A 23,812-nucleotide genomic window follows, 5' to 3' on the forward strand; every position below is an offset into this window, starting at 1 on the left:
AGGACTGAGCTAAAGTTTGTACATATTTTTTTTTAATTTATTGAAAAATGGTTTCTAATGATAGTGTTAAAATGATTATATTGGGGACTGGACTCAGTGGCTCACACTTGTAATCCTAGCACTTTGGGAGGCCAAGGTGGATGGATCACCTGAGATCAGGAGTTCAAGACCAGCCTGGCCAACATGTAGAAATCCCGTCTCCACTAAAATACAAAAATTAGCTGGGCATGGTGGCAGGCACTGTAATCCCAGCTACTCAGGAGGCCGAGGCAGGAGAATTGCTTGAACCTGGGAGGCAGAGGTTGCAGTGAGACCACATCGCATCACTGCACTCTAGCCTGGGCAATAGAGCAAGATTCTGTCTCAAAAAAAAAAAAAAAAGAAAGAAAGGAAGGAAGGAAAGAAAGAGAAAGAGAAGAAAAAGAAAGATTATATTGGGAATATATATGTGTGAGTGTGTGTGTGCATATATATACATATTTAAAGGATAAAGGATTCTGCTGCCACAGATCACTAAATCAGACGATCTCTAGCAATTTCCTGTTTGTTTGTTTTTTGCCCATAGTGCTTATCTCTTTGAACAGTAATTTTCCACTTACTATTTTTCTCCCCTTTTGGACCATAATTTCCTTTAAGGCAGAGCCTCCTGTTACTCATCTTTGAATCTTGGGTCTGTCAGAGTACCTAGAATTTAATAAACTCTCATTAAGAGCCAGTTGAAGGACTACATGACTAAGCAGTCATTTACATCCAAAAGATCCGTAGGAGAATTCTTATCAGCACATATGATTGGTAACAATAACTTTGTACTTTTCAAAAACAATTACTAATCTATCTTGCTTTCCATTATCTCACCAAAGCCTATTACCATGTCTGGCAGAAAATAGATACTTAATAAATTTCTCAAATGTTTACTGACTTCAATTTTAAGTTTTATTAACTATGTTGACTTTTCTCTAATGAAGATGATTCTAAAAAGCTTTTTACTATACTTCATAGTGAATGAAACAGTGAGATAGGAATATTGCAAAATATCCCCTGCATTGGTCAGTTTTAGTGTCATTCACTTTAAAAATTCTATTCTCTAAATATTGACAGTTGTATATAAATTTATGTAATTATTTACTTCTAATAAAGAATTTCATCTGGGGAAAAACATACTTTGCTCCGCTCTTTGCCACAAGTGCAAAGTCTAAGACAGTCAGACAGCTTTCCTAGTATGGCCTTAGGAAATCAGTGTATGACTAGTGTGAATCTAGAGGGAGCGTACTGCATTCTGACCAAAATCTCCACCCTGTTACTATGGCCATCACTAACTTCACAGTATTGCAGTACTTCCTGCTAATTTACTTCCCAAGGCAACTTGTGAAGGAAAATTTTTACAAAGCTGTTGTCACACAAAGGTAGTGTTTCAGTTACCGAGCCCATGTCCTTGGAGTTGCCCAGGCTCCAATAATACTAATAATTACTGTACATTAGGTACTTACCATGTGCCATACTCTGTGGGAGCCGCTTTCCACAAATTATCTCTGGTAATCCTCATAACAACCCTTTGACATCAATATTATTATTTTCTCCATTTTTTTACATATGAGATAAATGAGACTTAAAATAATGCACTTGATACCATCAGCAAATGAGCCGAAGAGGGCAGATTCAAAGCTGACTGTTTGACTCTAGAGCTCCAGTCTTTAGCTAGACCTTTCTTGCTGGTTAATTTGACTGGGGGGAAAAAAACCCCTTCAAATACTGCTGATTGATCTAAAGTACTATCATTTCTGTCAGTGTTAGGGAACTTTTAATTTTATAATTTGATTTTGTGGGAAATTTATAGCATCTTAAATACTCACGTGCAAAGTGATATGTCACTTTACATGTCATTTTACAATGGCAGAGCTTAAGCCAGTGCTCATTCATTCATCCTTAAGTTTTGATTCATTTATTATTCATCAAAACTCTGTTTTGTTTGGCCACCCACATTCTAGGAGCTCAGTACCTATTTGATAAATGAATGAATTATTTGAGGTTGATAGTTACCCAGGACTGGCATTAGGAACACAGAGCTGAAGAGCACATTTTTACCCTCAAGAAGCTTACAGTCTAACAAGGGAAATTTGCACAAATTCTACTATCACCAGGTGCCTGGTTGAATGCCTTAAGAGATGATCAGGGATATTCAGAAGGATATGTCAGGCTTAGCAATGGCATCACTTGAGAGTATCAAGGTGTTTAGGGAACTACAAGATGTTTGGTGCTGCTGGGAATAAGAGTGAAGGGGGCTCCATTTGGATGCCTCATCCATTTGGATGCCTTAGATGCCTCATCTAAGGTGAGAGACCTTAGATTTTATTCCACCAGGAGGAGAACTACCATAGGATTTAAAACAGAAGTGATATGGTCAAACCTACATCTTTGGAAGATCCCTGGGGTGTTTGTATGGTGCACTCGCAATTTGACTAATTGAGATTTGTAGAAGGATGCCTAAGAGATGATGATGACCCAGACTGGGGTCACTGTAATAGAGTTGGTAAGAAGGAGAATGATTTATAAAGCAATTGGAAGAAGTCTAGGAATTGAGATAAAGATTTGAAAATTATTAGCTTATAGGTGGTCCTCAATTCCCTGAAAATGACTGGGATCTCAGAGGAGAGTCTGGAGAGTTGGAAATAACAGACTAATATTCAAGGGGGCAGGAAGAGGGAGAGTTGTTCACACATGACAATAGGAAGAAATGGCCATAGAGTGTGTGGTTTCTCTTAAGCCAAGGAATAGATGTTTTAAGAAAGAAAAATTCTCGTGGTGTGAAGCAGTAGAGACGACAGATGCACATTAATTTCTTGAGATTTCTAGATGACTAAATGGGCAGATGTTGAATGATAGCTAAAGGAGAACCTAGAAACAAGGGAGGGATTTTATTTTTGTTTTTTTAAAAAAGATAGACCATAGCAGCCTAGCTTCATAGACTGAAACAATAAAAAACGTTGAAGGCACAAAGAAAGACACAGGTCCTCCAACTCCCTGCCCAATGCCCTTTATTCATATTCTCAGCACCTGTATTTCTAAGTTTTATGTTTGAGTCTTCGGGGATACATCAGATAGTCCCCCTTGTCGAATAAATGTGCTTACATTTCCTACCATACCAGAAACTCTTCTCAAACTTTAATTAATTTCCACAAGGTGAGATTACTTTAATGAAAAAACAATCAAGGAAAGGAGTATCATGTGCAATATAATTTCAAATGTGTTTTGTTTGTTTATTTCTTTCCTATCCAGCTTAAAAATCAAGCTATTAGTCCTAACACAACTTTCATATTCTACCCCAATATCAAAGAGGCTTAAAATCTCCTGGTAAGATGATGGACACACAGTTAATTTTTTATGAACAAACACAGTGTTTTTGGCCATTTCTGAATTTAACTCTGAAATCATAAGATTCTTTCTGAGGCCATTGTCTCATTCTCCATTACAGTCAGGTGGGAGCCCATCTTACCTCCTGATACTAAATTCTAGACTTCTCAAGGGCAGGAGACAATCATCTGTATATCTCTTTGGCCTTCATACACTCAGGAGTACTTGCCAAAAATAAACATTTAATGCATATTTATTTGAATAATCGATAAGATTATTCTTATAATACTTCAATAACTGTCATATTTTGATCCAATACTTCAATAACTGTCATATATTAATAGAATGGGTTTCTATATCTCATTTGCATTTTCAAACTTTACTTTTACTGTCTAGCTTAAAAAAAGTAATTGACCCTAATACAGCCCTCATTTTCTACCCCAATATCTAAGAGGCTTTATATGTCCTAGTGTTATGCCACTATTTTAACTCCAGTATTTTTTACTTCATACTTTTATCTATTTGTTACGGTTAGTTTTTATGAATTCAAGAGATGAATAGCAATTTTCCATATGTAATTTAAAAACCCCACAGTTGATTATTTTATGCTATCTTTTGTCCTCAATCATGACAGAGTAGAAGATGGAAGGTAGCACCAAGGATGATGTCATACCTCCATCCTTTATGCTGCATTCTATCTTCTGTCTACATAGGATGTCATACTAGAGGGCATACCTGCAATGTATACATATTATCTTTTCCAGCATGCATTCAGTTGTGTTGGAATAATTTATGTACACCTTTATAAACCCTGAGCCTCACAAGAGCCATGTACCACGTATTGTTTCCTTACTACTTTTTGGGATACGTGGCACATAACAGGCACTCATTGAAAGTTTCCTAACGAATGAAGTACAAAGAGAAAACAAGTTATAGACTGATTATTTAGACCTGTCAAGGTTATAAGCAGACTTTTGCTCAATCAAAGTCAAATAGGTGGCATGTAGTAGGGGTAGAAGGATTGGTATGAAAAACATAAGCTTTCAGAACTCCCGTGTTTATTTTTAGAATGTCGACTGCTTGAGTGTTTTTAACTCTGTGGTATCTGAACTACCTTCTCTAACTGCAGGTTGGGCTCAGATCTGTGATAGAACAGTTTCCTGGGAAGCTTGACTTTGTCCTTGTGGATGGGGGCTGTGTCCTAAGCCATGGCCACAAGCAGTTGATGTGTTTGGCTAGATCTGTTCTCAGTAAGGCGAAGATCTTGCTGCTTGATGAACCCAGTGCTCATTTGGATCCAGTGTGAGTTTCAGAAGTTCTGTTACTTAATAGCACAATAGGAACAGAATCATTATGCCTGCTTCATGGTGACACGTATTTCTATTAGGCTATCATGTCTGTGAGTGGGGGCCTCCCCCAGGAAATGAAATAATTGCCCAGTGGAAATGAGCATAAATGCTTATTTCCTTATCTAAGAGTCTTGCGTTTTCTTCTGAAGATAGTTTTTAGTTTCATACAAACTCTTCCCCCTTGTCAATACATGATGAAATTTTTAAATACATGGGCATAATCTGATCCTTATGATTTGCCTTTGTATCCCATTTATACCATAAGCATGTTTATAGCCCCAAATAAAGAAGTACTGGTGAATCTACATAATGAAAAATACACTCATTTATAAAAGTTTCTTCGAAATATTTGTCCTGTTTATTTATGGATACTTAGAATCTACCCCATGGTTGAAAAGCTGATTGTGGCTAATGCTATATCAACATTATGTGAAAAGAACTTAAAGAAAGAAGTAATTTAAAGAGATAAATTTAATAGAACAATAGACATATTATCAAGGTAAATACAGATAATTACTGTTCTGTGATATTATGTATGGTATTTTCTTTCTTTTCTAGAACATACCAGATAATTAGAAGAACTCTAAAACAAGCATTTGCTGACTGCACAGTAATCCTCTGTGAACACAGGATAGAAGCAATGCTGGAATGCCAACAATTTTTGGTGAGTCTTTATAACTTTACTTAAGATCTTGTTTGCCTTGTAATGCTTGATAACAATCTCATGTGTGATAGTTCCTGCAAATTGCAACAATGTACAAGTTCTTTTCAAAAATATGTGTCATACAGCCATCCAGCTTTACTCAAAATAGCCGCACAAGTTTTTCACTTTGATCTGAGCCATGTGGTGAGGTTGAAATACAGTAAATCTAAAATGGCAGCATATTACTAAGTTATATTTATAAATAGGATATATATATACTTTTTGAGCCCTTTATTTGGGGACCAAGTCATACAAAATACTCTACTGTTTAAGATTTTTAAAAAGGTCCTTATGATTCTTTCAATAACTAAATCTCCCATGGATGTGGTCTGGGACAGGCCTAGTTGTCTTGCAGTCTAATTTATAGTATTAATGACAAAGTTGAGAGGCACATTTCATTTTTCTAGCCATGATTTGGGTTCAGGTAGTACCTTTCTCAACCACCTTCTCACTGTTCTTAAAAAACTGTCACAGGGCCAGGCACAGTGGCTTACGTCTGTAATCACAACACTTTGGGAGGCTGAGGTAGGAGGATTACTTGAGGCCAGGAATTCAAGATCAGTCCAGGCAACATAGTGAGGCCCCATCTGTCTTTATTAAAACAAAATAAAACTGTCACAGATTCTTTCAAGTGATGTTTACAAATTCCCTATGGTTTAGTCACAAGGAAGTTCTGAGGATGATGTATCACGTCATTTCTCTTCAGGCTTTTGAGCCTCCTGGAGGTAAATGGTTTCCTTGCTGAAGGCTTATTATTACCATGATTATCACTAAGCTTGAAGTAACAAATTAGCGGGACAGACTCACAACCTCTTGCCCTGCCATGGACAAGTTCAGTAATCTAAGTAAAGTCTTTTATTGTCTGATCTTGGATTTGCTCAACCTGAACAAGCCAAGGAGGTGTATTAAACTCAGGGACATCCTGACCAGTCTGGAATTCTTAAGCTTCAGATCACTGTTGAAGAGGTTCAACACTTTATGGTGCTGTAGACTTACACTCATTTTTAAGGTAATATATAAGGGACCTAATATTTTGTTTTCAAAGCACCTTCAGTTCCATTAAACCTCCCTGAAGAATCTTCCAGCTGCTGAGTAGAAAATCATAGCTAATTTCACAGATGGTAAAATCTCATTAGAGCAAAAGGACACAGCAGTTAAATGTGATATACCTGATTGTTCAAAATGCAAGGCTCTAGACATTGCATTCTTTGACTTTTATTTTCTTTTGAGCCTGTGCCAGTTTCTGTCCCTGCTGTAGTCTGACCTGCCTTCTGTCCCAGATCTCACTAACAGACATTTCCCTAGGTCATAGAAGAGAACAAAGTGCGGCAGTATGATTCCATCCAGAAACTGCTGAATGAGAGGAGCCTCTTCCGGCAAGCCATCAGCCTCTCTGACAGGGTGAAGCTCTTTCCCCACCGGAACTCAAGCAAGTGCAAGTCTCAGCCCCAAATTGCTGCTCTGAAAGAGGAGACAGAAGAAGAGGTGCAAGATACAAGGCTTTAGAGAGCAGCCTAAATGTTGACATGGGACATTTGCTCATGGAATTGGAGCTCGTGGGACAGTCACCTCATGGAATTGGAGCTCATAGAACAGTCACCTCTGCCTCAGAAAACAAGGATGAATTACATTTTTTAAAAAAAGAAACATTTTGGTAAGAGGAATTGAGGACACTGATATGGGTCTGGATAAATAGCTTCCTGGCAATGGTCAAATTGTGTGAAATGTACTTCAAATCCTTGAAGATTTACCACTTGTGTTTTGCGAGCCAGATTTTCCTGAAAACCCTTGCCATGTGTTAGTAATTGGAAAGGCAGCTATAAATGTCAATCAGCCTAGTTGATCAACTTATTGTCTAGTGAAACTCATTAATTTGTAGTGTTGGAGAAGAACTGAAATCATACTTCTTAGGGTTATGATTAAATAATGATAACTGGAAACTTAGGCGGTTTATATAAGCTTGTATTCCTTTTTCTTTCCTCTCCTCATGATGTTTAGAAACACGACTATATTGTTTGCTAAGCATTCCAACTATCTCATTTCCAAGCAAGTATTAGAATACTGCAGGAACCACAAGACTGGACATCAAAATATGCCCCATTCAACATCTAGTGAGCAGTCAGGAAAGAGAACTTCCAGATCCTGGAAATCAGGATTGTCCAGGTCTACCAACAATCTTGATATTTCAGATAATCACAATACTTTCCTTACCTGGGAAAAGGGCTGTTACAGTCTTACACAGGGGACAGGATGGTTCCCTTGATGAAGAAGTTAATATGCCTTTTCCCAAACTCCAGAAAATGACAAGCTCACAGACCTCTGAACTAGAGGTTGACTGGAAAAGTATGTTAGTGCAAATTGTCACAGGAAAGCCCTTCTTTCCACAGAAGCTCCAGGTAGAGGGTGTGTAAGTAGATAGGCCATGGGCACTGTGGGTAGATACACATGAATTCCAAGCATTTAGATATATAGGGTGATAGTGATATGTTTTCAGGCTAGATGTATGTACTTCATGCTGTCTACACTAAGAGAGAATGAGCCACACCCTGAAGACGCACGAATCATGAATTAGTTTTATATGCTTCTGTTTTATAATTTTGTGAAGCAAAATTTTTTCTCTAGGAAATATTTATTTTAATAATGTTTCAAACATATATAACAATGCTGTATTTTAAAAGAATAATTATGAATTATATTTGTATAAAATAATTTTTATATTTGAAATGTTGACTTTTTATGGCACTAGCTATTTTTATGATATATTATGTTAAAACTGGGATGGGGGAGAACCTAGGGTGATATTAACCAGGGGCCATGAATCACCTTTAGGTCTGGAGGGAAGCCTTGGGGCTGATGCAGTTGTTTCCCATAGCTGTATGATTCCCAGCCAGCACACAGGTTCCCTCTTAGATGCAGTTCTGAAAAAGATGATACCACCAGTCTAACTGTTCCCATCAAGGGTACACTGCCTTCCTAACTCCAACCTGACTCTTAAGAAGATTGCATTATATTTATTACTGTAAGAAAATATCACTTGTCAATAAACTCCATACGTTTGTGTGAAACTTCGTTGTTTTGAGATGCGTTCGCTTGTCATGTTTCGTCAGTCTCTTACTCCAATCTCTAAGCTTCATGGAACATGAAACATGAATCTGTCTTTTAGATATAGCCTCTTTTGAGAATCTCACATGAATTAGAAGACACTAATTAGAAGTTTTTAGTTATCTTTTTAAACTATGGTAAAATATACATAACATAAAAATTTCCATTTTAACCATTTTAAAGTTCAGTTCAGTTCTTTTAAAGCTTATTCAAAAAGTGTTAGCTATCTCATAGCTCTTGATAAGTTAAAAAAACTTCATCAAGGAAAATACTATTTCTGTGTTGGCACCTGCATGGATTTTCTTTGTCCAAATCCCTCTTTTAAATTGATGAGGCTTCTTTAGTTCCTTTTTTGCTTCCTTGTTGAGCTTCTTCATGAAATGTGCAGTTGCTAGCATGTGGTGGATGGACTGCAGATCCCTACTGAATGCCAGGCCCTCCGGCCCTGTGTTCTCTTTCTTGGAGAGGTTTGTTTTCACACGTAACCCCAAGAGGGCAGTCTCAGAGCGTGTTCTAGTTTAGTTCTTTTTTAAAAAATTACTGAACTTTATGTTTTTTAGGGCAGTTTTAGGTTCCCATCAAAATTGAACAAAAAGTATGGAGAGTTCACATGTAACTCCTCCATACATGATAGCCTCCCCCACTCCACATCCCACACTAAAGTGGTACATTTGTTACAACTGTGAAAGAAAATAGAATTTCAAGACCCCAAGCTCACTATGCCAAAGGGAAAGTTAAGCTTCAGAGCTGAATTACTCAATATTCCCTTCCTTTTGTTCCCTAACAGTAGCTCTAACTTCACAATCCTGTGTGATAGCCTCATCCATACACCAGGTTCCCACAATGATAGAAGACCACATATCTCCTGAAAGGGCCTCCCTCACAATTGCTCCCAAGAAAAATCCTTGTGAGCCTCTATCTTTTAGGATACATATCCCTCCTATAAAATATCCCTAAAACTGAGTTATGCTGAATTTCACCCCGACAATGTCAATTACCAGTTTGTCTTCATAGGCACAGGACAAGGGCAAGAGTAGAAATCATCCCACTGTCTACCCTGCAATGAACGCGTAATTGACTTTTCCTCTACTCCCTATTTTTACCTATAAAATTTGGATTTACTGAACACTAACCAGAGCCTCACCTGAATAGAACCATTTGCCTCACTGCCTACCCTCCCTCCTCTTCCTTCTCCATGTTTGCACTTTACTCGTTAAATATTAAAGTTCCCAAACCCTCTTTGGAAAAGCACAGGTTGCAGATGCTCCTCTGGCTTGTGTTCTTCCTGGGTACATCTGCAAACTTTGACTAAACAACTCTCTATCGATTGAGACACCTGCCTCAGTCACTTTTTTCTTTTTTTTTTTTTTTTTTTTTTTTGAGACGGAGTCTCGCTCTGTCGCCCGGGCTGGAGTGCAGTGGCCGGATCTCAGCTCACTGCAAGCTCCGCCTCCCGGGTTTACGCCATTCTCCTGCCTCAGCCTCCCGAGTAGCTGGGACTACAGGCGCCCGCCACCTCACCCGGCTAGTTTTTTTTTTGTATTTTTTTTTTTTTAGTAGAGACGGGGTTTCACCATGTTAGCCAATGAACCTACACTGACACATTATTAGTGCCCAAACACAATAGTTTACATTAGGGTTCATTTTTGGTATTTTACATTTGATGGGTTTGGGCAAATGTGTAATGACATGTTAACTGCCATTATAGTATCTTACAGGGTAGTTTCACTGCCCGAAAAATACTTTGTGCTCTGCGTATTCATTCCTCTTTCTCCCCTAACTTTTGGCAACCACTGACCTTTTTATTGTCTCCATAGTTTTGCCTTTACCAGAATGTCACCTACTTAGAATTATGCAGTATGTGGCCTTTTCAGATTGGCGTCTTTCACTTGGTAATATGTATTTAAGGTTCCTCCGTATCTTTTTATGGCTTGATAGCTCATTTCTTTTTAGTGCTGAATTATATTCTATTGTCATATGTACCACAGTTTATTCATTGAGCTACTAAAGGACATCTTGGTTGCTTCAATGTTTTGGCAATTTTCAATAAAGCTGCTAAAACATCTGTGTGTGTGTTTTTGTGTAAATATAAGTTTTAATTTCTTTAGGTAAGTACCAAGGAGTTTAATTGTTGGATCATATGGTAAAAGATGTTTAGTTTTGTAAGAAACTGCCAAACTGTCTTCAAAGTGGCTGTACCATTTACAGTCCCACCAGTGATGAATGGGAGTTCTGGTTTCTCCTTATTGTTGCCAGCATTTGGTGGTGTCAGTGTTTTAGAATTTGGCCATTCTAATAATTTTGTGGTGGTATCTCATTGTTATTTCAACTTGTATTTCCCTGATGACATGATGTGGAGTATGTTATCATATGCTTATTTGCCAGCTGTATATCTTCTTTGGCAAGGCATCTGTTAAGGTCTTTGACCCGTGTTTTGATCAGGTTGTGTCTTATTGTTGAGTTCCTTTATTGGATTTCCTTTGTTAGCATGGTATAACTTTATCCATCCCTTTATTAATCTACCTGGGGCTTTAAATTTAACTAGATTTCTTACAGACATCATATATGTCTTGCTTTTTGATTCAGTCTTACAATCTTTGTTTTTTAGCCCTTGACATTTAAAATGATTATTGATATAATTGGATTAATATCTACCATATTTATTACTGTTTTCTGTGTTTCCTTTTTTCTTTATTCCTATTTTTACTTTCCCCATTTTTTTGCCTTTTTAACTTTTCTTGAGCATTTTACAGGATTCTATTTTCTCACCTTCTCAACACAGCAATTCTTTTTTTAACCTTTTTTAGTGGTTGCCCTACTGTTTGCAATAAACATTTACAAGTGATTCATGTGCCTTTAAATAACAATATTCCATTTCATGTTAGTGCCAGTACCTTAAATTATAAATTTCTAGCTTCTGTCCCTTTTACCATTACTGGTGTTCATTTCATTTATATATTAGCTTATATATATCCCGACACTTGACTTTTCCTCATATCAGATTTTCTTTCCTCTTTTGCATTTAAAAAAATAAATAAACTATTTTAGTCACATACTTCCTATTTCTTTCTTTCTTTCTTTGTTTTCTGTATTGAAGTCTTGATTTGGGGACTTTACTTGTCCCTGTCTATGCCCACTCCTATCTGACACACACTTTCTTAATCTATTTCCTAGTTGTTTCACTTTGTTTATCTTCATTATGAGGAAAAAAAGCCAAAACCTGAAATGAATACGCTTCCTTCCAGTAACCTGGGACCTTCCATGGTTGGGAAATTGTTACCTATTCGAGTGAAAGGCTTACAAAACCCCCAAAGTAAATATTTTAGTAGTTCACTAAAGAAAGAACCTCAAATACTATGTGGAAGACAATTTAAAATGAGGTTTAAAGAGCTCAATATAAAAACCTGTTTGACCTGTTAAAACAGGTGTGGACAATCACAATTCCCTATTTAAAAATACAGTGAAAAAACCTACAAATGCAAGACAAATACATTGGAGCATGAGAACTCCAAATTGTTAGGTTAGGAATTAGAAGCTGTTCCCAGTGTGCAGAGCTAAGAGACCCCAGTCATTGTCAGTTGACAGGAAACAGGGACTCAATACCTGTGTACTTTCTCAGAGAAGGAAGAGGTCTTGGCAAAATTTTGGGTTTATCCTTAATTCCATATTGTGGGAATACTCAATTGTTCTTTAATAACTCAGTATTGATAGGGACAGGGGGCAGAGAAATTCTAGGCAGAAAAGGGCAGGTCCCTGGCAAAACCCCATCCTCAATCTGAAAAACCTGAAACTGCAGCTGAAGGTGAGAACTTCCATCCCTGTTTTCCCACTCGAATGTTGCCTTTTTCTAAACTTCCCATGGCCTGCCCCATCCCATCCTGTGCCTATGAAAACCCCTGACTCAGTCGGTAGATGGGACTGTAACTGGACATTGGAGAGAAGTGACTTGACTTCAGAGCGACAGCTTGACAGCATACTTTGGAGAAGAATCTGCCAGGAGAAGGCAAGACTTCAGGGGAAGATTACCTATATGTCCTGTCCCCTGTTCAGCTCCCTTTCCCACTGAAAGCCACTGTCATCACCAATAAAATCCCCTGCATTTACCATCCTTCAATTCGTTCATGTGACCTCATTTTTCCTGGACGCCAGACAAGAGCTTGGAGGCCACGAGTATGGATATAAAAGGCTGTCACACTGGCTCTTTGCCCTTGCTGGTGGAGGGCAGCCGCCTCACATGAAAAGGCAAAGAGCTCACTGAGCTGTTAACACTTAAGCCGTCCGCAGACGGCAGAGCTAAAAGAGCACTGTAACACACCCTCTGGCCTTCAGGCTCACAGGCACTCCTGCTTGGATGCTGCCGCAGGGTCCCCGCACAGTCTGCTACTGCCGACACCTGAAAGCGGTTGGCTGGTTCCTGCGCTCGCTTGTTCTGGTTCCTGTACTGCTTCATTCGCACGTTCCCTCCCACAAGGGGTAGACGGGGCGGAATGGGCAAATGAGGCACCCCGTCTCATATTCCATGAAGGCGTCAGGGAAATATCCTGCTTCAGTTTCTCTAGTTGTAAAATGGTTAAGTACATTATGAAAGGTGGTCAACAACTTTTAAGCGAATATGCTAATACTGGGTTTAATTCTAAAAAAGTTACTTGGATCAAAAGTTATGATTCATGCAGTTCCAATACATCTTCTATTCATTGAAGTACAGAATCTGTCCACAAAGTACAGTTTTATCTTCAAAAACTGCCACCTTGTGGAGATTTGGTTCTATTGTCAGCCAATTTCCCGAAAGAACACATGCCAACAACAGAAATGAGTACAGAGCCTCACATACTAATGTAAGTGAATCTCAAAGACATTTTATCTGTAAGCCATTTTGAATAGTAGAAATTAAGCCTGAATAGTTTTGGGGTACAAATTGCTCTTTAACTATGTTCTTTCCCATTCACCTTTGTCGCTGGTGGAATAATAGAAGGAGCAATCTTTTTTTTTGTTTGTTTTTGTTTTTGTTTTGAGACGGAGTCTCGCTCTATCGCCCAGGCTGGAGTGCAGTGGCCGGATCTCAGCTCACTGCAAACTCCGCCTTCTGGGTTTACGCCATTCTCCTGCCTCAGCCTCCCAAGTAGCTGGGACTACAGGCGCCCGCCACCTCACCCGGCTAGTTTTTTGTATTTTTTTAGTAGAGACGGGGTTTCACTGTGTTAGCCAGGATGGTCTCGATCTCCTGACCTCGTGATCCACCCGTCTCGGCCTCCCAAAGTGCTGGGATTACAGGCTTGAGCCACCGCGCCCGGCCAGAAGGAGCAATCTTTATCAGCAATGGCAGATGTGCTGATAAATGAAACCAAAACTGAATTGACGAATATTGACACAAACACTCATACAAGAAATTTAAAAATCTACCTTGTAATTAATCCTTATGAAATTTAAGTCATAATTGACCAAAAATTGTAAAGAAATAAACTTTCTCTGTTTTAGTAAAAGAAAGGATCAATACATTTGGCCACAATTGACTGGCCATAATTTTTTGTCAATGTTCTATAAGCTAATTAAAAATAAGACTACTTTAAATATAATTATCTCTCTTGTCCTTTGCCTTTTCAGTGGCAGCAGGTACCATGGGCTTATTCATATTCTAAAAGAGAAGTTGTGTGAGCAAATTTGTCATCATAGGCAATCCTCTTGTAAGGAAAAAATTATGATTTTTATTTTCTCTTATCTTCCAATTGGATCAGATACTCCAGTGTCCTTGGGGAGCCAAACCAGGAGCCAGTGCATCCTTGCACAAACACAGCTTCCTTCCTGCTTGGAGCTCACACCACGCATTTGCATTTGAACCAAGCAATGTTGACAAGCTATTGAGCCACAGAAGTCAAACATTCCAAGTGAGCCTGAGATGACCATTACATTCTTTTACATTTTCTGGTCAATTAAAACTTTAATTGTTTAAAATTTCCAATAGATACAAAGATACACATAGATTATAATAACCTTCACACTCCTGTCACTGAACTTCAATAGTCATCAGCTCACAGTCAATCTTATTTCATCTATGCTCCCTCATACTTCCCTCCTATATTATTTTGAGCAAATCCAAACAGCATATAACTTTAGCTCTTTGTCTCTAAAAGACACGGCTTTCTCTATCATTCTTTTTCTTTTGAAACTGATCCATATTACCATTACTATAACTAGAAAAACAGTCATCTTTAATATCCTCAAATATTCACTCCATGTATAAATGTCATTGTCAATTTTTTCCCAGACATGAGGTAGTCCTCATGTTGCAGATTATTATGGCACTATGAAAATCACCATGCAAGAGAATTTAAATAATTAATGGGAAAAATTGTTCCATGACCTTTAAAAATATTACAAATTTAAAACTCTCTTACTGTTGGTTATAAATAATAGGGACACAAAAATAGTGAAACATTTAGTAAGTAATTTAAAACATTAGAAGCACTGAGAATTAAAATGTTTCTTTTAAAGTACTTATCAAAAGTAGTTTGAGCAATACTTGGTTTCTTTTGGTTATGTAACTTGCAATATGAAGAAAGCATCTTTTCTATGCCTAGGCAAGTTGTCACACTCCTTTCTAATTTTGGACCAGCTTCTAACATTGTATCCTTTGTGACTTCAATGTTATAAAATATCTCCAAGAGTTTGTTTAAGGTAATTATTTTTGCTGATGTCACCTCCTCTGGGGCATCTGACAGGCATTCTTGCTAGGCCATCCCAAAGCAGAGGGTGGAAGGGCCCATAGAGAGCAAGAGAGAAAGGGGGGAACCTTTTAGATGTGATTAGGCTATGAGGGCTTTGCTTTCATGAATGGATTAATGCCATTATGGCAGTGAGTTCATTATAAAAGGACAAGTTTGGTCCCCTTCTCTCTCTTGCTCTCTTTTCACCCTTTTGCCTTCTGCCATGGGATGACACAGCAAGAAAACCCTCACCAGATGCTGGCCCCTTGATATTGGACTTCCCAGCCTCCAGAACTGTAAGCCAATAAATGTGTGTTCATTATAAATTACCCCAGCTGTGGCATTCTGTTACGGCAGTACAAAATAGATCAAGACAAAGGGGGATTGCCGGCAGGAAGGGAGCCCCTGACCTCTTAGTTTCACTAATCTGGAATTTAGCCACTACAACACAGAGCTAGGACTTGAGGGGATAAGAAATGCCATTGACCTGCACTTCCCAGGGTGATAGTACAGTTCTGGGCTCTAAACTCAAGGGAGAGGGAATGCCGTCATCTTGGCCACATCAGCCTGGAGCAGAGCTTCTATCACACCAAATTGGGGGAGGGAAGAGGGAGCAGCTTGTGGCAGAAGTGCCATAGACTTTTGTTCTTATTAAGATTAATATATTTTCTGGAATAAATGCTGCTTCTTTTGCTGTATGTGCTTAGGGCCATTTTCAGAGACTTTCAATGATTGATAATTGTTACCAGTAATGGTTATTTTGATGGGTAGTTGGTCCACAGAGCAACTCACCTCGCTGTTCTAGAAATTGTCTTTTAGTTTAGTATTAATTCCTCAATTTTTCAATTTTTTTTTGAACTTTTACCTCCAGGATGACTCTTTGAAACAACTCTTATTTAAATTATTGACTGAAACTTTTATGTGTAATTCTCATTTTGTTTTTCACACAATCTCTGTGAAGGAGGTTCTAAGAACTAAGAGGATTAGAGAGGGTAAGGATCTTTCCAGAAATTACACAGCACTCCCAGATTTGGAACCTTTAGAAAGTTTATATACTTACTGGAAAACTTAGCTCATTTTTAATCAGAGGGAAGTCATTTTACAGTGCCCCACAGAGGGAGTCAGATAACTACTTCCTAGTTACGTTTTCCTCTCTAGAGACTCAACCAGCCCTACTGTACTTTCCCATGGGGTCTGAAACTGCAGAAATCTACTGAGAAAAACAGAATGCTCACAGCAGGATAAAACTCACGTTTTCTAGCACTACTAAGATTCAGGCTTATGCCTCTGTATTTGATTTTTTAATAGTCTTGCTAATGTCAAAGTAATTCTCACACACCCCAAAGTCTGTAAAGGTGTAATAACAAGGGGTAAGATTGTCTTAAATCTGCAGTTTCTTAATCTGTTTAGTGGACTACTCTGGGTTACTGCAGGACCTCTCAAGATCTCTAGTATGCAAAGGTGCATTTTGACTCTGTAAGAGTGGAATATCATATGTAGTGTTTCTCAATTGATTTGGCTACATAACCCTATTTTTTTGTGTCATTTATATCCTGTGTTTTGGGGAAGGTTGGCCTAGAACATTTATTCTAACAGGAAAGGGTATGGGAAATTCCTACCTTTGGCAGTATAGAGGAGGAAAAATTGCATACTTCTTACTCATTTAGTTTATTTTGCTAGTTTACAAATTAAATTGAGATAAGACAGATTAATAGGAGAAAATCAACTTTAATTATGTGTGTATATATGGGAGTCCCACAAAAATGTAAGACTCAAGGAAGCAGCCAGATGATTGAGACCTATATATTATCCTGAGCTACAGAAAGGGATAAGGGTTTGGGGCTTTTGGGGGGTTGTGGAGGCAAATTTTGGGAAGGCGAGGAGAGGAAATGTACGATCAATAAAGGTTGCCTTGTTGCGCAGATAAAAGTATCTCAGGTGATAAAGATGTTTCCAAAGAGTAACTCCCTTCATGGTACATATATTTTACTCATGATCATTTCCTTTATAGATATAAATTTCCTTTACAAAAGGGAGAATTTATATTTTATTTTATGTAGTAGAGAAGTCGGTAAAGAGCTTTTCCTGTATTGGCTGGTTCTCAGTTTCTTTTAGCTCAAAATGATCAATATGCCGAAGTGGCATGTTCTGAAATGACATGTTCTGAATCCTTTCAGCTGGAATATATTTGTATATCAACAGGATTTCCATCTGTCAGCTCTTAAGGTCTGCTTATGTAAGATATAAGCACCTGGATGATCATGAGGAAAATCTGGAGATTTTGAGAAAACACTGGTGCAAGGCTCCACCCAAAATCAATTAAAGAAGAATCGTGGAAGATGGGGTTAGGTCACTGAGAACTTGAAAGGCTTTCCAGGTGATTCTAATATGCAACCAGTTGAGACGCATGGATTTTTATATTGGGCTTTTCAGGCTGGCTAAAAGAACTGCAATGCTCAGGAAACCAGGGGAGCCCGGCAGGAGTTTGACGGGGGAGACTGAAGCTTGTCAACAGGGACAAGAACGGTAGGCTGGTGCCTGGCACCTGAGGGTACTTCAGAGGTGCTCATTAAAAAAGAGGAGATGACATCAAGCGAGAATTCTTAACCAGACATTCAACAAATTGAGGGTTGTCTATGTGTTCTAGGTGCTAGGAACTTGGCAGCAAACAAGGCAAAGTCATTAGTATGGTGGCAATGGAGTAGAAACATGAAGGAAGTGAGGAAGTCAGCTGTGTGGGTGTCTTGAACAGTTTTTGAAGCAAAGGGAAGAGCAAATGTAAAGGCAGAATCATGGTTGGGATGTTGGAGGAGCAGCAAGGAAGTGCTGTGAATCTTGGGGGGAAAAAGAGGGTTAGATGATATGGGCCTCTGTAAGGGCACTGGCTTTTACTTTAAGTCATAAGGGAAACCTTTGGAGTTTTTGAGTGAAGAGTGATGTGATTGGAGTTACATTATAGCAGGGTGACTCTGATGCTGTGTTGAGACCAGACTGAAAGGTGTGGAGCATGGAAGCAGGGAGACCAGTTAGGAGTCTATTGCAATAGTCCCTGTGAGAGACCACAGCACATTGGACTAAGGTGGCAACTAAGACATATGGAGAGGTGGTCAGATTCTGTATTTATCTTGAGAACAGAAGCATCCAAATTTGCTGATGAATTGTATATAGTGTAGGAAAGAAGGAGAAGACTCAAGGATGATGTGAAAGATTTCGGTCTGATGAGTTGTAAGGATGAAATTATTTATTGAGACTGGGAAGAATGAAGGAGAAATTGGTGGTATGGGAAGGATTTAGGGCATTTTAGACATTGTTAAGTTTGAGACATCTTGGTGGAATGACAAGCAAGGCAGTTGAATCTGAGTCTGAAGTTCAGGAAAAAGATTCAGAGTGGAGACAGAATTTTAAAAGTCATCAAAATGGAGATTGCATTAACACAATGAGTGTGAGCTAGATTCTTGTTACTTGCACCATCAACATCACCTGGGAGCTTGTTAGAATGGCAGCCTCTCAGACCCTACCTCGGAACTGCTGACTCAGTGTCAGGATAGTGTCATGATCCCGGGTGATCTGTAGGTACTTTAGAGTTTGAGGATTCCTAGATTATATTACCTAGGGTATGAATGAATGTAGAAGAGAGAGACTGAGAATCTGAGACAATCTATCTTTGGATGCCTTGGAAAAGTAGATGCATACTGAGATGATGTAGGGAAGGGGAATTTAGAGAGAATAGTGTTCAAATCCAAGTTAAGAATGTGTTTCAAGAAGGAGGGAGTTAAATGTGTAGGTCAATTAAGATGAGGAATTCTAATTTACCACTGGATATAGCAATATTAATATCATTAATTACTTCTATAAGAGCATTTTAATAGGATTCAAGATATTGGGAAGAGAAATATTAGAGACTGAGGATAGACCTTCATGAGCTTTTTCTAAAGGAAAGGAGAGAAAGGGAGAACTGCATGCGAAACTCAAGGCAGGTGAAGGTTCTGGGCACGGTGGCTCATGCCTATAATACTAGCACTTTGGGAGGCTTGGGAGAATTGCTTGAACCCAGGAGTTTGAGACCCCATGGCTACAAACTTTAAAAAAAAATTAGCCAGTCATGGTGGCATGTGCCTGTGGTCGTAGCTACTCAGGAGGCTGAGGTGGGAGGATTGCTTAAGCCCAGGTGGTTGAGGTTGCAGCAAGCTCTGATTATGACACTGCACTCCAGCCTAAGCAATGGAGTGAGACCCCAACTCAAAACACAAAAAAGGCGAGAGAAAAAACACTCTACTGGTATGGTGGATATATAGATAACAAATTAAGGGGTGGGGCATTTGGCAGAGGTGGGGGTATGTGGAGGTCAATGCAACTCTGTCTTGGAGGCTAATTCACCATTTTGACTTCTGATTAACCCCTCTTCTGAGAATGCCTCTAAGATTTCTATTTTATCTACTGTTCCTTGTGTAAGAGCATGTACTTACCATAAATCCTGCCTTTAACCAATTGTTCTATACATCCCTTCTGAAGCACATATATACCTTTTCCCTATGGTCTATAAGCCCGGGGTATGGAAAGTAAGGGTGTGGAGATCCAGCATCTTGTCTCACTGCCACTGAGATACAGACATGGTTTCTGTTTGTAAGTCTCTATTAAATGTTTCTTTCCAAGAAACTGGATACATCAGCCTCTTTCTTCAGCTTCAGCTTCTAAGTTTGGGAGTAGGGTTGGGTATACCTGCCCAGAGCAGAACAGAGAATTGAGAGTTGTTCCAGGATACCCTGAATAGTTGAAGGAACCCTAGGAACAAGGGATCACCTTTAGTGAGGAGGATGGAAAGTCACTCTTAGAAGTAGGAGAAAAGGTAGCTTGGTAGATGTGGGGATAGACAATTTTAAGTTTTCTTTCAATTGACTCAGTTGTTATCAATGTGAAGGGAAGAATATTCATCAATTAAGAATGAGGAGGGGAAAGAAGATACTGGGGATATAAGGAGAATAACATATGAACTGTCACTTAAGACAGTTTCTCCCAACATTTTTAAGTCATGGCACACATTAAAAAATGAGAATATTTGAGTGGCAACTAGCAGGGGATTTGGAGCCCTGGCCAAGTTTACTGGGGCAGGAGGCAAATGGCTCAGGGGTTCTTGTTGCCATTTGCCCAGATAGCTAAAGAAAGTAATATCTTCTGGCATCCTGATTCTGTTTGACACATGAATTGGGGAGCTCTGAAAGAAGAGATGGGAATGAATGAAGCAGAGACAGGCAGAAAGGTAGTCAGGTAGCAGGAAATACCTTATGTGCAGTGAAATTCATAAATTTGAAGAGGAACTGGTGAGGATGGTTGTATTTTTAACCACTTCAGCTACACAGGTGTAGTCATGCAATAGGGGGAGAACTGGATTTAACTAAGTTTGGGGTTATGCCTAGCAAGTACAACGGAAAGAGAGGGGATGAGGGAGTTGAGAAGAGATGCCAAGTGTAGACTAACTATGATAATGTAATATAAATTAGGTGAGAAGAGATATTAGGACATGGAATAGGAGGAGAATATTGAAAAGGTAGTTTGATGGGTTCTGAATGTTGTGGGGTCTTGGTGTTTTTGGAGATACAAGAGGGAAGGAGATGACTGGAGAATAGAATGCTTGCAATTGATCATGGATGAGATGCAGGTGATGGTAATGACAAAGGGTGTTATATGGGAGTAAGAAGCAGGGGCACCATGGAGGAAAAGAGGCTGTTGGACTGAGAGGTGATGGTATTGGAGGAATTATTTACATTGATATTAAAATCTCTAAGAAAGATAACAAGGGAGGGTGACAGTGAATCTGGAGGTAAAATTCAATTCATTTGATTCATTCAACAAAGGAAGCAAATTTAGTAGCAAATTTTGTAGCATAACCCCAACAAATCGACATGGCTATCCAAAGAAGGGCCAGTGTAGTCTGGTGGTAGAGTCTGAGGTCAGAACTCCAAAAAAGGGCATTGTTGGGGAGGGAGATACAATGTGTACAAGCAACAATAAGGAGCAAGGAGGCTGTCATCCTCTACCTCCATGTCTGGTTATCAAAGATGTTGGGGGAGGAAAGCAGCCTGCTTGAGAAGGCCTCTGGAAAAACAGTGTCCCCAAAGGGAGGCAGGTTTTCATTTGGATCATGTGGTGAAAGAAAACATTCACCAACTGTTTAAAGATGCAGGAAGTTTTGCTGAGAAGATGGTGACTCTGGAGGGCACAAGGAGATAGTTTGGGGAAATTGCGAAGGTTTGAGAGATGAGAGACCATTGTGGTATGTGTGAGGTACTAAGGAGATGAGAGCTCAAGTGCCAAGGTCTGGCTTGAAAAGGCAGGCTTCTTGTTACGAAAACTGCTGCTTTATGGATACTGGAGAGCAAACAACTCCAGATAGCTTCAGTATTTTCTACCCAAGCAACTGCAGGTTATCTAGATCACTTTTCAGAGATCATATTTCTTCTGAAGACAGAAAATAATTTCCCCATAATCCAGCTGACAAAATTGCTTGGCCTTCCCTCAACCCTTTCTTGAAACTTTCGTAAAATGGATTCCAGAAATGAAAAATGAAAGAGAATCTTGTTCTTGTTTGTTGTTTTTTGAGATGGAGTCTATCTCTGTTGCCCAGGCTGGTGTGCAGTAGTGTGATCTCGGCTCACTCACTGCAACCTTCGCCTCCTGGGTTCAAGCAATTCTCCTGCTTCAGCCTCCCAAGTAGCTAGGATCACAGGCACCCACCACCACATCCAGCTAATTTTGTAATTCTAGTAGAGATGGGGTTTAGCCGTGTTGGCCAGGCTGGTTTTGAACTCCTGACCTCGTGATCCACCCGCCTCAGCCTCCCAAAGTGCTGGGATTACAAGCATGAGCCACCATGCCTGGTCAAGATCTTGTCTTAATCCCCTGTCTTAAGACAATTTATCCTGGAAAAATGATTATCCATTTTCTTCAAGGCTTTCTCCATAAAGCCACTTTATGGAATCTCCTTTCTGATTTGAACATTGATCCAAATCATAAGCAATCCTCATTCCCTCTTAATGTTATGTATCATGGATGTGAGACTGGGTGTATTCTGGTGTATATGTGGGGGAACAGTGGTGTCCTGAACGCCCTTTAGACCTGATCTTTATGAATCGCTATGATACTTCTATTTCCTATGACCTGTGTGATTTTGGTTGTTACTTATCTTGATGAATATTCTTTTTGAAAATATTGGGCGCTGAAGGACACCTAGAAAATTCCAGGAGTCTGTCTAGGTTCTAATTGAGATGCAGTTTCCTACCTTCATAGCCTTTTATTGGGCAATCTTTGTTGACACTTGTTTTCCAAGTGACTGGATTACTCATTTCAGAGTTCAGTTACCCAGAAACCACCTACTTCTATGCCCACAATAAGAAGCAAACAAGAGATTTTTGCAATAAAGACAATCAGTATCTAGGATAAGGGCTGGCATGTGGGCTGGTCCCATCTTTGCTGTGAAGCTACAGGGAGAAGGTAGGGAGGGGAGAGTCTGGCTTTCTCACAGTTTGTTGAGAAATCCCAGCGGGACATCCCGCCTCACATCCTGGCAGTTGAATTAGCTGGGCTCTTCAAGGTCACAAGAAGGAATCCTATACCCGTCACCTGCAATGATAGGAGTTTATTCGAATAGTAGGTAGCAGGGCAAGGATGGGAAACTTCCTCATCAGCTGCTCAATTCCCCCTGGTCCCAGGGTTTCAGAACTGGAATAACACACAACAGACTTCGTACCTCCAATCAAAGGGCAGGCAGGTAATTTGTCTTCTTTTTGTTCCCCTCACACAATGTAGAGCACACAATCGGGTCGGCTTTTGATCTCTCGCTATAATGCTCCACAACTGGACGTGGTTACCAAGTCGCCTCTGTGACGGTCAGCTTTTCCAGCATTAGGAGTTTTAACTGAGGCTTCAGGGATGCATAACCCCCCTGGGATTTTGTGCCAGAATGAGGGTCTGTCCATGTGTGCATTTTCTTGCAAAGCATATGATGCTGTTTCTAAAGGGGCTTCAATCTTTGCTTCAATTCACTGTGGCTAGTTGAACAGATTTACGTTTTACTCATGGCTCGTGACAATGCAGGCAGGGATGAGCCCATCTGAATCACCATCCTCAAAAATAATCCATATGCTGGCAGCAACTGACTCCTCCTGCAGCTGGTCATGTATCAGAATGTTGTGTGAAGTAATCCCCTCACTTCCTCACACTGATTTCTGATAACTCCTCCGGTCCTTCCGTAAGTCACAGAAATGCCCCTGTCTTCTGGCCATGTACACGTGCTCATACACCAGCCCCACATCCATGACAGAATGTAGAAAAGTTTCCTTGTGTGGTTCTATAGCCAAATAAGCCCCTTTCATGCTATTCAAATAGGGTTTCATAGTGCTGCACTCAGTTCTATTTTTATTTTAAAATGATCAAGGTTGACTAAATGAAAGGCATTTCAGGATTTTTAGTTCTTAGAAAGCAGATGGTTTATATATCAATCTCCTACTCTTTAGTAGCAAAGATTGTACAACTGCATGTACGAACTTCAAGAATTCCAGGCAATCCTAAAGGTTTTTCTGGGCCAAGCCTCTGTGCAGAGGTATGTTTTTAAC

The 23,812-nt window shown here is 39.4% G+C and overlaps 1 protein-coding gene across 2 annotated transcripts in view; it reads left to right on the forward strand.

Annotated features, from left to right (window-relative positions):
* The window catches only part of CFTR (CF transmembrane conductance regulator), a 181,622-nt gene extending 173,157 nt beyond the window's left edge, over positions 1-8,465 (forward strand). Inside the window, exons 25-27 of one of the 2 annotated variants that reach the window (XM_010389332.2) lie at positions 4,478-4,650; positions 5,256-5,361; positions 6,706-8,465. In XM_010389332.2, coding sequence (XP_010387634.1) covers positions 4,478-4,650; positions 5,256-5,361; positions 6,706-6,906 — 480 coding nt within the window. In that variant the 3' untranslated portion in view covers positions 6,907-8,465. Of the gene's footprint in view, positions 1-4,477; positions 4,651-5,255; positions 5,362-6,705 lie in introns of those variants that run through there. The other variant, XM_010389333.2, reaches the window with a different exon arrangement.
* The last annotated feature ends 15,347 nt before the right edge of the window (positions 8,466-23,812 follow it).

This window comes from Rhinopithecus roxellana, chromosome 6 (genome assembly GCF_007565055.1).
Source record: "Rhinopithecus roxellana isolate Shanxi Qingling chromosome 6, ASM756505v1, whole genome shotgun sequence".
NCBI lineage: Eukaryota > Metazoa > Chordata > Mammalia > Primates > Cercopithecidae > Rhinopithecus > Rhinopithecus roxellana.